Here is a 17977-nt window from a genome sequence, read left to right on the forward strand (position 1 = left end):
AACCTCCTGACCCAGTATTCTCCTATAGCTTCCTTCTTCCTAATAGAGCCAAGAGGCAAGGTTTCTCCTTCTCAGTCATCACATTATCATGAAATTTCAGTTAGGAATGACTTCTAAAATCCTTTAGTCCAGAGGGGTTAAATTTAAGGCCTTTCAGTAAAATTCTCTGGTGTACAAACCAGATTAAAGTGTAATGGAGGAATATTTAACAAAATTATGTGTGTATAATAAAACATAGATAATGCTAATTTGTGGTTTTCTAAGCCAATATTCAGCTCCCAGAGATAGGATTCTATCTGACTTTGACACCGCAGCCCCAATCAATTCCCTACCTAAACAGGCATCCTAACAAGTCACCTTTCGTGGTTGAAGACCATAAGTTTTTCACCACCTCAGTACCATTCTACTTTTGAACAGCTTTCACTTTTAAGAAGTCGTTTCTCCTACCAAGCTGGAATCTGTCTTGCTGTAATGTGTACTCATTGCTCCTAGGATTTTGTTCTGGGATTAACCAGAACATATCTAGTTCATCCGTCCATGCCCTATGTTCCTTTCTGATTCCTGATCTTTCCCATTTTCCATACCTCAGATCCCTGTTGCTTTTCAAGGTGATTAAAAACAAGTCTGTACCAAAATGGTAGTGACTGACAGGGTGAAGTATTATCGTTCCCAGAAATATTTGCATTTTAAGGAAGCAGGAGAGTCGGTCCATTCCAATAATGAAACAGACATTTATAATGTGCCGTGTGCTAGAAGTTGGCTTAATTACAGAACAAAATGAAAAACAGTCTTTTTCACTCAAGAGCTCATTCTCTCCTGGAAATAAAATTGTTTAGTCAGAAAATTGCCTCTCTAATGCTAGAAATCCGTAGCATCCCAGAAGACTGGTAAAGGAGACATATTAAAACAAAGGGGACCCTCAAATCATGTAGGGGACAGCCTATTTCTTATATTCATGTGAATCACCCTTTATTACCAAAGCGTCAGGAAGCCTATTCTAAATACGGTGCTAATAAGCTTCGTACTTTTGACATATTCCATTCTGGAAAAGGAGAAGACAGATTGGTGAGTCTTTTTTTTCTGTCATCCCTTTGTGATTGGGAAATATATTTTTTCTTTCCATGTTTGTTACCTTGCTTCTTTCTAAGACTTCACACAGATACTTATGTTTGGTGGATTCTGAGTTATTACCACCCAATATTCCAGCAGACAGTTGCCAGAGTATTTAGTGACTAACTCTGAATGATGGATAGAGTGACAGAGGCCAGGCAAGAAAATTTTAATAACAGTACGTAATTTTTTTTCATTTAACATGAAAACACCTGATTTCCTTTAACTTTGTAAACATGTCACTTTATTAAGCCATGGATGCCTAATGCTCTATGAGTTGTTTGGGGTTGTTGTGTATGACTAAGCATTTCAGTCAAGCTCAGCTCAGTTGTTATGACTGGCTTTGTTTTTGTTTTTCCAGAATGAAAATTCCAAATTCAAAAAGCAATGTTTGGAGAGGGGTTTCTGAGGATGTGAATAGTGTGATTCTAGAAATGGCAGTTCTTTTTCTACAAAGAATACAGAAAATTGGCAAACATGTCAAGGTTTGTAGTTAATAAATAAGATTTAACTAAAACTTTAAGGAAGAATTTTTTTAAATGTTACCCTTACCATGTGTTTTTTTGGAGGGGGGAAGGCAAGGTAATTGGGGTTACCCAAGGTCACACCGATAGTAAGTGTATCAAGGGTCTGAGGCCAGATTTGAACCCAAGTCCTCCTGCTCCAGGGTTGGTGCTCTATACACGGCACTACCTACCTGCCCCTACCATGCTTTTTCAAAAGAAAGTGAATCAACAATTACAAAGGATCCCAGATGAAAAATGCTATCCACCTTCAGAGAAATAACTGATGAACTCTGATTGAAGCATATCGAAGCATATTTTTTTCACTTTATTTTTCTTGGTTTTTGCTTTTTTTTTTCTTTGCAACATGGCTAATATAGAAATATGTTTTGCATGACTTCACATGTAGAATGGGTATATATTGCTTGCCTTCTCTATGTATGGGGAGATGGAATAAACAGTATTTAGAACTCAAAAGAAATAAATGTTCAAAAGAAAGTGAATGTACTAGTTCTGAATAACTGCCATTTTTATTGCTGCGCAACATTAAATCAGGAGAAGCTTAGCAGCCATTTTAAAATGCAAAGTTTTAAAATATCCCTTTTCAAGCCTAAGGTATCTATCCTGTAAAAAAATAGTTACGAATTGAAGCAATTGTTGAGATGTCCTGCTTTGTGACATATTTTTTCAGCCAGAAGGATGTGTCCCTCATTCCAATATAAGTTCCTGCTTTTAAAGATTATTGCTTGGCCATAAAGAGCCCTGTTCTGAGCTGAGGAAGCCAGTTCTTAGCATGGGCACAAGTGCAGGTGTTTTGGAATTATATGAGAAATAACAATAATAACAATATACATGCTGGTACTGATTTAGAAAGAGTTTAGGGAGCTTATGTGACCTTGCAATGGCCCTCTTGGTGCATTTAAATGCATATCTGCAGTCTGAGAGCCAAGTTCACAACACAGAAAAATTATAGAGCTCTCAGAGGTGCTGATTTCCAGCAGGGGCTGCTGACTTTGCTTGATTAATTCTAATTTGTATTCAGTTGGCAATCTGGGCATATAAGAAGGGCACAGGGATCCTAATTCTGAGTGTCCTCATTTCAGACAAACATGGTCAACTTGCAAAACAGATACTAAACAACTCCATAAGACTAGAAGAATGGAAGAAAAAAGAATTAGCTAAGTAGATATCTACGTGTCCTCAGCAATAACTGAGAAGAAAATCATACTCAGAGGTTTTGGTCTTTTCTTTCCTTGATACTTAAGAGTCTTTTCTGAAATAATTTAAGGGTTATAACTAGGAATAAAGGTAGACCTTATGTCTACCTAGCCTAATAGCTGGCATATATGCTGTGTGTAGTGGTGCATTCTTGTAATTCCTTCTCCTTCTGAATATGAGGCTGGTAGATACCTTGAGTTACTCTAGGGCTAAAGATGATGTCACTGCAAGTTGTCTAAAGAAGGGCAAACCAGCTCAGGTGAGCTAAGTGCTATTATCAAGGGTCATAAGAACTAATAAATGGTGGAGGCAATATATGAACTTAGGTTTTTCCTAACTCAAGTCTGGAGCTAGCGTTCTACCCACTATCCCATCTAGCTACTATGGTAAGTCCTATTGGGGAGGAGGGGGAGGTGTGATTATGCTAAATATCTTGTTAGGGATATGTTGAAAGTTGACTCTGGCAAGTGGTGGGAAGAGAGGAAAGATGGTCAGTAGTGTTCATACATGCCTCATCTCTGGTAAGTGCTCTCTAATATTTTGAATCCTAGTTCAGATGAAGAAAAAAAATTAAGGCAATATTGGCATGAAAATACTGCATGAAACTTTTGGAAGCTTAGTTTCCAAATTCCAGCGGAGAAGTAGCCCTTTGGTTACAGTGAAATTTATTTGAAACAAGTAGGCAGAGGCCAATGAAGTTATCCGGTCATGGGATGGCCCTATCATAATGTTATTCTCTATTCAGCTATACTCAAATCAACAGATCTAGCAAGGGTACAGAGAATAGGTTAATTCTGGGCTGAGGAAGAATCATTCAGTTTATTGTTATTCACTGAGGCTCATTTGGCCAGAAGTCAAACTGGTTCCACTATTGCTGTCATAATTTTTGGTATTTACATTTGTTTTTTTGTAAATAGCATTTCATTTTTTTTACTTACATGTAAAAATAGCTTTCAATACTATTTATATTTTAACTCTGTGTAAGAAGTACTGTCCCAGTCTTATTTTGGTTTCTTGAATGTCTCCCTGGAGTAGAACAACAATAAAAAGATGTCTAAGCATTGAGAGAAGACCAACAAAACCAAATTAAAATAGCAACCCTAAGCCTCCAACCTAAACAGTGAGATATACGTTGTCTATAAAATTCTTGTCTATAAGAGTAATGTGAGCTATGACCAGGGGATCCAGAGTTAACCACAACCTGGCCTATCTAATGACCAGAACGAAATTTTCTTTGTTTCTGGATTGGCCTCACTGAACAGATTCCAGTTGGTCATCCAAAAAGTATCTGGGCAGAAAATGAGATACTGTCTGTAAGATGTGTGTATGCATACACAATATACATATATGTATGTATACATGTTTGTATGCATATATATGTATGTTTGTATGTACAAACATACATATATACACATATATGTTTGTCTATATGTGTGTAGACACATTTTAATTCATTTCTATTTTATCAGCGCACAATGTAATTACATCAACAGATAATAATTAAGTACTCCATCGCTCCTGGATGTAAAGGGCATTGTTCTGGGCCCATGGGGATAGAAACAAATTTAAAAGTAAAGCTCATGAATATTATAGGGGCCATGTAGTGCAGTGGGAGAAATACTGAATTTTTAATCAGAGTACCCAGATTTGAGTCCTGGCTCTTCCACTTATAGCTTGGGTACTTTGGCTTAGTCATTTCCCTGCTCTCAGTCTCAACTTCCTCATCTTTAAAGTAAAGAGTTTGGATTGATCCAGGGTTCTTGTCTTTTTCTGTGTGTCATGTACTCCTTTAGTTGTCTGGTGAAACTTGTGGAACTTTTCTCAGACTATTGATTTGTTTTGTTTTTTAAATTATCAAACATTTACTTTTTTTCTCCCTCTCATTTTTCCTATTACCACTCCCAAATACAAAAGGAATGAAAGATGGAATGAAAAAAAGGAGGGAAGGAAGATAAAGAGGGAGGGAAGGAAAGGAAAGAAAGAAATGTGGGAGAGAGAGAGAGAGAGAGAGAGAGAGAGACAGGAAGAATTCATGGTTAATTGTTAATTTGAATGACTTCTTAAGTCTTTAAGAATTTTTTAAAATAATATTGATATTATAATAGAAATTGTTCTTATGGTTCTCGCTTTATTCTGAGATTCATACAATTCTTCTTCCCATTAAGAGGCTGGGATGATTGCTACTAGAATAGGAAGCTGCATCAGGGAAGTTGGGACTATCAGGGGAAAGGAAAATGCAGGTCATATTACGTAGTGGGAAATCAGCTATGGAGATTAAGCAATATAACACATTGAACTAGGGCCAACCTGCAAAAGGGACATAGACTTTGGAAAGTGGGTGGGACAAGTTAGGAGTCTAGCCCACAGAGAATACAAACTAAACCCATGCATTTCTTTCTTTTTTCACAAGTAGAGTCAATGATCTAGGGATTCAGGTCAGCAATGAAACCAACACAGTTGATTCACAATGCATGAATTCATTCTCCATTGGTTCTCACTTTTGCCCCTCAGGGGGACCCAGCTGAACTTTGCCTAGCTAACATCCCTGGTATTAGGTGTTGGGAAAAGCTAGAGTCAACATAGGACTAGGCAGAAATATCCAGACCCTCTTTGACAGTCTGGGAACATCTATGCAATAATGTTTTAAAATACAAAAAATAAAATATATGGGATTACAAAAGACAACAATTTATTGAAATAGTTAAAATACATATTTTTTAAAAGTTCACAAACATTAAATTTAGAATCCCCCAAATAAATGATTTTTGAGTTTCCTTACATCCCTAGATCTATGTTCTTTAGAAAAATGGTTATAAATAACCAATGATTTGATTAGTTCCAGACTTCCCCCCCCCTTTTTTAAAGTATTGCTACCCTACCCAAGCTTACAAGGAATTAAATCTTCTTTTTTAGGTCACTTTTATTTTTTTTTTATTAATTTATTTGTTTACTTTTAGTTTACACGATTCAGTTCCACAATCCCTTGAGTTTCAAGTTTTCTCTCCCTCCTTCTCCTCCCACTCCCCCCCACACCCGCCATGGTGGCATGCAGTCAAATATAGGATCTACAAATGCCTTCACATTAAACATTAGTCAGGTTGTAAAGAAGGATTATAACCAATGGAATGAACAATGGGAAAGAGGAAACAAAACAAAACAAGACAAAGAAAGAGAGCAGGTAGTTTGCTCCAATATGCATTCAAACTCTGTAGTTCTATCTCTGGATGTGGATATCTCTTTCCATCATGAGACTTTTGGAGTTGTCTTATAACCTTGCATTTCTGAGAAGAGCCCAGTCTATCAAAGTTGGTTGTCTCACATACGTCATACATACTGTAATTGAGTACAAATTTCTCCTGGTTCTGCTCTTCTCACCCAATATCAGTTTGTATAAGTCTCTCCAGGTTATTATGAAACAAGAAATTAAATCTAAGGTGAAATTCTGGCTAATTGTATTCTACTCAGGCTTGGGAAGTGAAAATAGATCCTTTGTCTAGATTTCCCAAAGGTTGGGGGTGATTTGGAAGTAAATGACACAATCAAAGTCACATCTCCTAGCCCTTAATTAGAATAGACCAACCTCTCATTATAATATTCATTCTCTCTCACTATTTGTTAACTCACCAGATTGCTACCCTTAGGAACACCCACCCTTCCAAAGACATGTAAGCATTGAAAAGGTTCCATAAAGGGTTTTTGGCATACAAGAGTGTTAGTTACCACTTTATTAACAATATGCTAGCATTTTTAATAAAATGCTTAATTACTCAGAGACTATTTCTCTCAAACTTTTTAAATGTCACATTCTGTGATCCTATCTAGATAGAGACCAAGTTAAAGGCCCTGAAAGAATGTCCAAAAGCAAAGAAAGAATAAAATTTAAATATGGATCACCTTTTGACAATTCTAGATGCTATAACTCCATAGATAGCTCAAGAATAGAATATTAAGGTAAGTGTTCCCAGAAGAAGGAATAAGCTTGATCATCATCCACCATCAAGTTTCTCCTGCTTCATGAGTCAGCTATGAAAACTGAGGACATCCCCACTCTGGTATTTATCATGGCTCTCAATAAGCATCAGATTTAGCAAGCAGTAAAAAAAACCCAAAACTATACAACAAAGGTCTGACTAAGGTCAATATGCTTAGCTGACCCAATAGAAAGACTAAGGCTTGTGTCTTCTTTTCCCCAGATGTGATGTTTTGAGTGTTGCCAACAAAATTGGAATCCATTAAGCCGTGTACAGCTAGCCTGGCACATATATAATCAGACACATTAAAAATTGGAAACCATGTGTTGGAAATTTGTCATTTTGTCCAAAAGTAAGTTACTAAATCATCTATGATTTTCTAATTGAGTACTTTCTTCTATGGTTTGCAATTTTTTTTTTGGAAAATAAGTGAAAATAATGTGTCTATGTCCAAGTAAATGTAAATTGTCTGTGACTTCCACCAAGAGAACAGCACCAGGAAAAAAAATCTATTGAAGTGAAAGTATATGAGAGAATTTCAACAGTTTATTTCCTTAGAGTTTTAAACCCAGAACCTTCACTCAATTCATGCTAAAATCAAGTGAAGATATTAACCTAGTTGGTGGTCTTAGTTCAATTTACATCTTTGCATGGTTTGCCTCAGTTTCTGCATCAGTAAAAAGAACTGGAGAAGAAAATGGCAAAACACTCCAGTATTTTTGCCAAGAAAACACCCAAAATAGGATCACAAAGAGTCTGAAAGGACTAAACAAAAACAAATAGAGAATTGATGGAAAAGCATGGGTGAAAGTTGTGGAAAGCAGTGTAATACAGTGGGTAAAAAGCTAGCCTTGGAGCCAGGAAAACTCGAGTTCAAACCCTGCCCCTGATGTGTCAGTATATTTGATTCTGGGCACCTTCAACTTCTCACTGGACTTCACTTGATCTATCAGGGCTTTAGAAAATTCTCTAAGACTGTAAGTTGCAAAGAAGCAGCTGACAAACATCAGTAGATAGAATTTTCTCATATGGGAGTTCTCTGTGCCAATAAATCCCAGATCTAGACCCTATTCCTGAAAGTGAGAGTCACCCAGCAGGAGAAAGCCTCCTAGGGTTTTGGTCTGTAACCATGGAGATAGCATCTACTTTCATTGTATCATGGGCACATTTTTAAAAGTAACAAACTAAGAGACTTCTTATGCACCTCAGTTCCATTTCCTCCAAACTATGCTAACAGTGCAAACAAATAGCTAATCATTCAACTTTTCTATTTCTCCCCATTCCAATACACTTTCATAATGTTATCAGACTAATCTACTTCATTTACAGATTTGATTTATTGCTTCTCTACTCAAAACCTTCCAGTGATTCTGTGTTGTCATGGTAGGTTAGTGGACTGTCTGTACCTCACTACACTGGTAACCCTATTTTTTCCCCATGAGTTTATGTCTTGGCTCATTGGTACCTCTTTCAGGATTTTAAATGACATTGCTCCTGTTTACTGGACTTGCTTGCTTAAATCTTAGGACTCCTGGAAGAGAGAAGCTCACAAGGATTGAGAAGTAGAGTTCCATGGAAAAAATACTGTATTTGGATTCAGAGGACCTGGTTCAAATCCCAGCTTTGCCACCTACTTCTTTTATCATCTTGGACAAGTCAATCATATGTGACATGAGGGGATTGAACCAGATGACCCCTAGAGTCCTGTTTAGCTCTGAAATCTAAGAGCCTTTATTTTTCCCTTCTCCCAAACTCCTTTCCCCCTCATTCCCTAATAATTGCATGCTAGCCTCTTACTTGTTTGAAAGGGAATTGACTATGAAGAACCCCAAGAAGCACATCACAGGAATCATATTTATGGTAAGAGAAGAAAAGATTGTTATTGTTCAGTCATGTCTCTTTGTAAATACCATTTGTAGTTTTGTTAGCAAAGATATTGGTGTTAGAGTGGCTTGTCCTTTCCTTCTCCATCTCCTTTTACAGATGAGGAAACTGAGGCAAGCAGGGTGAAATGACTTGCACAGGTCACATAGTTACACAACTAGGAAGTGACTGAGGTCAGACTTGAACTCAGGGAGAGGAATCTTCCTGACTCTAGGCCTGGCATTCTGTCCACTGCACCATCTAGCAGCTCCCCAAATTGCCTAGCCCCTTTTGGTTGTCATTTTTGTTCTGCTTTATGCTCTTTTACTCAGGCTTTGCCTTGATATTACTTGGTTTTAGTTCATTGAAATGGATTTGGATGGCCAGGGCTGCCTTTCCTAGGCTTCAGGAATCTACTTCTCTATTCCTTAAATGTGTATTAAACTGTGGGATAGAGGTATATGTCTTAGGAAAGACCTTTTTTTTGTCTCCAAAGTCCCGGTGTAGTCATTCACTCACACATCTCATGCTTTCCTAATTCCATACCTTTGAACACACTATTCTTCATGCTTAAAATCTTCATCCCTGGCTAAGACTTAGGGAAGAACAAGCTGATATCCAAATTCCCATCAAGAAAAAGCCATTTCCCCTCTGAACTCTAAAGCTATCTTCTTAGGTGAAAAGATACCAAGCATAAGTAAGTGCTTCTCTCCTAGAGTCCCCATAGTCTAGGGATTCATAACCCAGAATCCCATGAGTTGGTATCCCAATAAGCTCTCTTGCTTATTCTATATCACCCTATTTCTCGATTTAAAACCCTTTAGCTAGATGTTTCCTCCTGAGAGTTGCTGGTAGACTAATGTAGTTTACTGGCACTCACTGAAATTTGGTCCTGCAGATTACTACAGAACCAAGTATGCTATTATTGGTACAAGTCTTAATCTCTTTGCTATTGGTGTGAAATCATTCTTTATAATTAGGTGTAGAAAATGTCTCAGTCATACCCACTAAAATAGGAAAGGAAACCCACCTTAGTCAGTTAATCAATCAACAAGCTTCTATTTAGTTCTTATCATGTGCCAGGCATTCTATTAAACCCCAGAGATACATTTTTTAAATGGTTTCTGCCTTCAAGGAATTTACAATGTTTTTGGAGAAATAATATGGATGTGCATTTTATATACAGATAGAAAGTAAGCTTAGAGGGAGAAGACTAACTGGGGTGGAAATGGGAAAATGTTGTTTGGGTTGAGGGAGTCTGAAAGGCAGAGGTGGGGAGGACAGCCAACAGAAAAACATGAAAATTAGAGACTGGACATTGCATATGAAAAGTAGCAAGCAGGCAAATACAACAGCCTGGACAATAGAATTAGTAGAGAGGAGTAATTTGTAAGAGGACTGGAAAGATAGGAAGTAGACATGATGCAAAGAGCTTCAAATATTAAATAGAGGAGTTTTTATTTGATCCTTGAGGAAATAGGGAGACTCTGAAGTTGATTGAGCAGGGGAGTGACATGGTTCGACCCATGCTTTGTGAAATCATGGCAGCTATATGCAGGATAGATTGGAAGGGAGAAAGGTGAAAGAGGGAGAATAACTAGGTTATTGCAGTCTAGATGGGAGGTAAAAAGAGAATGATCAAGGATACACACACATATTATGGCTAGGTAAGTGGATAGAGATGTAGAAAAAAAATCAAATTTGGCATTTGGTTATCAATTTGGAGTGTCTCTCAGAATGAATAAGGGGTGTGATTTGGAGGAAGAATTGTCTTTGTCTTCTAATTTATGTTGCAAAGCAAACAATATGATCTCATCCTTACTTTGGAAACAGACCTGCAGGCAGAGAAAATCTCTAGGGTTTATCTACATGAATCTCCTGGGAAATTAAATCCAGCCTCTCAGATAGCTGCCTTTCCAGTCCTGGAAGAGACAGAAGCTATCGCTTTCCTCATTTGGAGAGAGCAGGGGTGCCAGCCAGGGAAGTTTGGAATTAGTTTGCTAGGGAGACAGAAAGTAGTGGCCCTAACTGCAAGAGCAGGAGCAGCAAATGGAGGGTAATCTGCACAAGAAATGATCCAAAACATTACGGCAACTGGAGCCCACTCCACCACATTTGAGACTCCATTTATTAAAGGAAGTCTATAGGAGGCAATGAACCATGCCTGAGCAACCCCTAAACATTGTGTTTTTTTTTCTTTGCTGCCCCTAAATGGTTGGCTTTATTTACTACTGTTTTTCTATTCTTTTAAATTTACTTGACATATGTTTGTACTTTAATTACGCTTTGCCTAGATAAAGATAATTTTAATTATGACTTTAAATCATGTCTTTGCTATAGAGTGTATGTATGTATATGCAGTGGAAGAGATTAGAGGGACAGCCAGTGGACATTTTACTGTGTAGAATTTAACCATATGGGAAACCTTATTTCCACCCTGGTGACTAAATATTGAAGAGAGGCTAGGTACTTTACTGCATTTTATTAATAACCTCTTCATGTTAAAGTGTTCTAATTTTGCATGGAAAAGAAGTTCAGTGAATTTGGGACTCTTGCCCTAGGGTAAAAAACACTCAAGTGAAAAATCTCTTTTTTTCCTGTAGAAAGGTCTTCTTAAATAATAAGTGACTTATTATCACTATTATACACATAACACATACATATATATTATAATATATACATATATACACATATAATACAGATATACTATAATGACTTCTTGTCTCTGACCTGGAGAGAGCTGAGGGGAGCAGAGGTTGTTACTCCCTGAGCTGTCTCCAATGGGAGGAGATAGGGATGGTTGGGGAGAATCAATTCTAGCTACTCCTCAAAGGAAAAAGGGAAAGTTGTGCTCAGCCAAACTGCCCTCCAAAGCGACATCTGCTGGGGACAACTATAACAGCCTTGTTTTGTCAGACATTTTCAAACTTATTGTGATCATTCATACATACTATATGTTAACTCACCCCCCAAAGAATACCTCCAAAAGAAAATTAAGCAACTTAAAGAAAATAAACATCATATAAAGCATATAAAAGTAGAACTGTGTTACTTTAACATCTATTTGCTACACAGGATGTTTGAACATGGGCGATCAGGTGTGGGATGGGCTGGACCTTGGAAGACCAGGATCCATAAACTGTGGGACAGTGGTCAGGGTAGGAGTCAGTAGTAGTAATTGGTAATATGCAAAATCATGGATTTGTTTAGATGGCCTCCAAGATCCCCTACAGCTCAAAGTTTGTAATCCTAAGGCAGGGGTGGGAAACCTGAAGCCTCGAGGGCACATGTGGCCCTCTAGGTCCTCAAGTGTGGCCCTTTGACTGAACCCAAACCTCAGAAGAAATCCCCTTAATAAAAGGATTTGTTCTGTAAAACTTGGACTCAGTCAAAAGGCTGGTATTTGGAAATATCTCAACAAGTGAGTCACACTCTAGCATCAGGGGAGTCTGGTAGCATGTAGTGGGTAGAAATAGGTAGGGAGTTTAGAGAGACCTAGCAGCAGATATTAGGACTCATCCATAGGAACTGAGCCTCAGCATAATGAATGCTAGTCCTCAGGAAGTCTGGGAGGGGGAAGCAGGTAAGATACTAACTTTGAGGAGTGGGAGTAATAGGTAGGGAATCAAAACAGGGACAGAAGTATAGAGGGACCTGACAGGGACACCCTATCATTGGAACAGGGCTCTCAGGTGAGGATAATATTAGAGTAAGGAGCCAGGGTGGTTGTTACACAAAGGCTATGCAGTAGAAAGATCTCTGAAGTAGGAATCAAGAAACCTGTATTCTGATATCAGCTCTACCAATTAGCTATGTTACCTTCAGAATGCCATACTATCTTTCTGTGCCTCAGTTTCCTCCTCTGTATGAGGAAGGTATTAGTTAGAGTAGGATTAAAAACTGGAAGGAATCTTAGAAGCCATATATATATATATACATATATATATATATATATATATATATATATATATATATATATATATATATATATTAGCTTAGCTTTTTTGAAAGGAAAAACTCAAGGGAATTCAAGTTACTTGTCCAAGGTCATACAGTTAACTAAATAGCAGAGCTAGACTTCAAAAATATGTTCTTTGTTCCCAAACTTCATCTTTTATTCCAGTGGTGTCAATCTTAAATAGAAATGGCTCCCTGCATGCTGCATATTGACTTAGAAAGTCACACTTTAACATTATCAATGTTGCATTATATTTTTATTTTGTTAAAATTTCCCAATTACATTTTAATCTGGCTCCACCAGCATTAGAGAGCTCTGAATTCACCGGCTAAGAGTTTGATACCTTGGTCTTACTCCATCATGCTGCCTCCCTACACGGGCTCAAGAGACTTTTCCAGGATAAGCACTTTATGCCTCTATGAGACACACAGAAAAGCACATCACATCTAGGCACCACGTCTCAGGAAAGATCTTGACAAACTGGAAAAATTCAAGAGGTGATTATACATGATTAAAGATCTGGAGCTCCAGAGATGGAAAACATCACATTTTTGCTCATCTGTATTCTTTTGTTAAATCTTGGATTGAAAGTCAGGGGTCGGGAACCTGAGGCCTGGAGGGCACATGTGGCTCTCTATGTCCTCAAGTGAAAATAGTCTTCACAAATAATTTGTTAAAAACAACTCAGTTTGTATTAAAAAAATTTGGGGGGGGTCCAATCATGTTCATTCCTCTATTACCCTTATTCTTTAATCCATTACCACCCCTTTCTAAATTTTACCTGTCTTTATATACTATGACCATATAAGTCACTTTCTATGGGAGACAGGGAGTTATTCTACCAGCCAGAGTTACAATAGGCACAAAAAGGGAAAAGGGAATGAAAGGAACAAATTACTGAATATTCAATTCATTTAAATCTACAATTGCATTATATGTCCTGCAAGTATAACTTATAACATTGTTACCATCTAAATATAATTAAATTGATTTCATTTGGACTTCATTAAGTCAGCAACTGAGAAAAGACTTTGATAGAAGCTGATTTGAAATTTCCCTTTGCTTTATCTGTTAAGGAATAATTTGCTAAAAAAATTAATAGGGCAAACATTTTCATAAGGGGAATATTTAAACTATACATGAGAATAAAGTTTTTTTCTAGCTGCCTTTAGATACAAACAGTTTATAGCAAAATGTTTTTATTTATTCCTTAAAAGAAATTCTCCAAGGAATTCTATAGGCACAAAGGAAGTATATGTGTATGTGTGTTTGTGGGAGACAATCTTTTCATGAGGGCAAAAAAAGAAGGATTATAGTTTAAAATTCAATTCACTAGCAAATATAATTATAGCAATATTGTATTTCTCTTCAAAAATTGCAAGTCACACTTTTTCACTAATTCAGATAGGGACATGCTTATTCAGTGTGAATTAATGAGATTTTCTTAGCAATATTTCAATTCATCACAAACATCAGAATCCACGATTCAGCTAAAGAGACAGAAAAATTGGAATATGTCAAGGAAACCTAAGTTCAATTTATATTAGAAAGACTTTAGAGATTCCAGTTTTTCAGAGTAAAATGAGTGCACACAATAAACACTTAGCAACATGGGAAGGTGCAGAAAATGACAATGTTTCCAAATGTATTTATTGAGAAATAGTAAAGATGTACATATTTTTACAAGCTTTTAATATTAATTTACATTTCTTTAAATTATGTAGATCCCAATATAAACTATACCTTACTAATGCATGAAAGAGACCCTCAATTTTGATTAGTTATGATTTCCAAAAGGCTTCTATTATTGGGAATCAAAATGCAGCTTTGGCTCACGATGCTTGTTTTCCCTTAGAGAGACTAAATAACCATATTCACTCAGAATGTAGGCTTGTCATAAGCAAGTGTGCTGAGAGGGAAGCGAATTCATAGGGGAACATGCTGTGGCTGCTATTTTGAATATTTATTTTAGGAGAGACTAAGTTAATCAAATTCAGAGTGGCATTTGCCCTCTATATGTGCATAAAATGGCATGTGTTTCTAAGAGATGTTACCTCTGGCCTTGATTTATACAGTTTTAGTGGTGTAGATTAACTTACTTCCATATCCTAAGTTACTGACCACCTATATTTGGTTACTGAAATTATACTCTATTAATATTCTTCAGGTGCAACACTAAGCATGGTTATTAATTCTAGTACTATACAAAATCCATATTTGTACAGTAGCTGAAAACTCACTTCATTTATAGAATGTCATTCAAAATAGTCATAGTAATAAGGCACAATATCCTATACTTAAATAGTATGTGGCAATTGCCAACTTTTTTTTCCCTAAGATTAGAAAGAAAGGGGACCTGTGTGTATATGTCTGTGTATATGCACACACATGTATGTGTCTGTGTATTAGGATTAGGAGGTATTTGCCTATCATCAGAAAGATAAAGTTAATAGTTTAAAACATATTCAACGTCTGATTCACCAGACTGCTACTTGGCCCTGTTTGATTGCCCTAGGTTATAACTGGATGAACAGATTTTTGTCACCCTCATCTTTGGTCTGGTGGCTCTCAGTCTATTTTGAGAATGGATTCAATGAAAAACAATGCATATGAACCCAGAATTGTAGGTGCCACAAGCTCTCTGTTTCTTTGCCCTTCTAAAGGACTTTCCTTTCTGAACCTGCAGTTTGGCAACATTAGAATTCCTTTCTTAGCATGGGGAAGAATACAAGCTTCTGATGTAGCATTAGAATACTGTCCTTCAGGCATATCTGCTAAGAGATTGTGTAAAGTTCTTATAACTACATGTCAGTGCATGAGACGTCTCAGTTGGTTCACTTAAATACTGAGTAAAATAATTTAACTTTGTCACACTGTTTCCAGTCAAAGAACTTATACAAAATTTCCTCAGCTTGGGTCTAATAAGGGCTAATGTGCCAGGGATAAAAATAGTACATAATTCAAAACTTGAGTTCAAGTTTTATAATGGCTTGACAGTCTTATACAAGGCTTGGTGATTTCATTCTCTCTTTGGCTGTTGTAGACAAAGGCAAGTTTTAAAGCCTAGAAACTTAAAAGAATATTTCTAAAAAGGATATTTGGGTACACAGACCATGTGCCATCATTCTCTAAGCCATGACAGTCTGCTGCTATTAAAATCTCAAACTACCGTAGCATAATAAATCATGGACTTCCCATTGGTTAGGTGGGATGATGTAGACATTGCACAAACCTTTAACAGAGAACTGTTGGTACAAGAATCACCCAGACACTTTGATTTTCTAGGACTCTGAAATAATGACCCCTAGGGGGAAAATATCAGAAAGCAACAGGAGAACCTCTACTGTATTACCAACCTGGGTCAATCATGAAAAAGAAGCAAGCACACAGGCATAAGTGATGGGGATTCTCTTTGAACTGTTAAAATGCTTATGATAAAAAATAGAAAAGGATAACACACAAGCCTTTAAAAGTCAGAACATAAATGAAACAATTATAAGAACAGGGTTGACTCTAATAAAATATTATTTCTATAATATTGCCAAGATCAGTGTGACATGTTGATTTATCTGATACTGCTCTAGGGAAAACTTATATAGTTTCCCTTTCCCTAGAGAACATTTCTTATTAGGGACATGTATCTCACTTAAACTATGGGAGACATTCTGTTTTGGGGGAGGGGGAATTCAAATTTATCTTTCTTTTCAATTTCAGCTCACTCCATGAACAGGATGAGAAGACCTGTTACTAGGTGACAAATATTGGTTTTCATGAGGGTGTTTTTCCCTCCATGACACACATCCCTAAAGAATTCAAACTCAAAACAGTGCAAATAACCATGAATATGGCCCTCAGTTTTCTCATGCAAAAATATAGAGAGGTTGCTCAAGACTTAAGTATCCATTTTACTTCCAAAGCAAAGGTCCCCACAATCATTGCAATCTCCCCCAAACTTTCTACTTCTGTTTGGATGAGCTATTATTTTGCCTCATACTATAAGTGGAATTATTCGGAATCCAAATAAAAATACAAACTTTCCTCTTCCCTCCCCCCTCCCTCACTACAACAAATACTTAATTACTATTTGATTCAGTCTTGAGCTCTGAAACTTGAATTTGAAATTTGGTCATGTCAAACTTATCACAAAGTTTTTTTTTTCCTTTATCTACAGAGTTTTTAACCAAAGTTACATCTTAACACACAAACACTGTCTTGTCTTGTCTTTAAGGCACAGCACATCAGTATGCACATTCTGTTTGCCAAACTTATAAAAGAGACAATATTATATTCCCATTTCTCCCTCCCTTCCCCCACCCCCCAAAAAAAGAAAGAAAAAAATTGCATCCATTTCCAAAGTCAGCTGCTAATAAAGTCACAGTAAATTATTTTCATCAATAATTTACACAAATTACAGGTCTAGACAGAATTGTCATTATACAGTCTGAGTGCATTTCAATTCAGATTTTCTGGGTTAGGGAGGCTAAAGTCTGATTCAAACCTCAGTGCTGAGAATATATCCCATATTGAGGAATGTTGTTGAACACCACTTTGTCAGACGGGAAATGCTTGTTGCTGCTTTGCCAACATGAGAGTTCTTTGCTAAAGCTGTTTAACTCCAGTTAGGACTCATTCGGTGTGGACCAGCAACCTCCACAGTTTTAGAATTCATTAAAGTGTTGCACAAATAAGACCAGAGAGCTTCCTTTCTTTAGCACTAAAGTTTTTAACTCCATTCAGCAATCTGAATTCTTCCTTCAGGAATTTGCATTCCAAATATGATTTCATCCTTTAAGACAATTATATGTGTAAAGCCAGAGGCATTGAATCACACATAAAAATTCAGTGTACTTGAGATATACATATATATAAAAACCCAACAAAAACAAAAACAAAAAAACGGATCTCCAACAATAGAACACAGTTACAAATATTCTAATTCCAATGCTTGATGTAGAGCCAAGAGGTCTGAATGACTTGATATCCTCCAAAAGGGCATGTTGTGCTGTGGTTATTAAAAGGGTGAGGGTGGGGTAGTTGAGGGATGGGGAAGGAGAGGAAAGAGAGATCATCATCATGGTCTAAGTAAATTACCATTGCATACACAGTAAGTGAAGTCAGTCAAAGATGTATTTTAAAAGGAGGATTAAACTTGAAGGACTGGTACTAACAAAATGGCATGATCAATATCATAAAGAAATAGATCTGAACTGGATTTTATGGATGACAATATAGAAGAATACCAGCATCCTCTAAAATGTCTTTATCAATATTCTTTTTTTTTTTCAGAATATCTCATTAACCAGAAAAGCAATGCTTCCCACATACTTGAAACTACTTGTGGATTCATTCATTGA

General features: G+C 36.8%; 1 protein-coding gene and 1 long non-coding RNA gene across 7 annotated transcripts in view; one reads left to right on the forward strand and one right to left on the reverse strand.

Annotated features, from left to right (window-relative positions):
* Positions 1 to 811: 811 nt before the first annotated feature.
* The window catches only part of LOC138153223 (uncharacterized), an 89194-nt gene continuing 72028 nt past the window's right edge, over positions 812 to 17977 (forward strand). The window contains exon 1 of the long non-coding RNA XR_011166313.1: positions 812 to 1065. This is a non-coding gene — a long non-coding RNA (uncharacterized lncRNA). The remainder of the gene's footprint in view (positions 1066 to 17977) is intronic.
* EYA4 (EYA transcriptional coactivator and phosphatase 4) overlaps positions 13968 to 17977 on the reverse strand; it is a 335518-nt gene continuing 331508 nt past the window's right edge. For all 6 annotated transcript variants that reach the window (XM_069077351.1, XM_069077350.1, XM_069077346.1 and 3 more), the window contains one exon: positions 13968 to 17625. In XM_069077351.1, the coding sequence (XP_068933452.1) occupies positions 17545 to 17625 (81 nt within the window). In that variant the 3' untranslated portion in view covers positions 13968 to 17544. The remainder of the gene's footprint in view (positions 17626 to 17977) is intronic.

The sequence above is a fragment of the Petaurus breviceps genome, unplaced genomic scaffold (assembly GCF_028583685.1).
Source record: "Petaurus breviceps papuanus isolate PSGF00001 unplaced genomic scaffold, PetGlider_PUasm1.0 90977, whole genome shotgun sequence".
Taxonomy (NCBI): domain Eukaryota; kingdom Metazoa; phylum Chordata; class Mammalia; order Diprotodontia; family Petauridae; genus Petaurus; species Petaurus breviceps.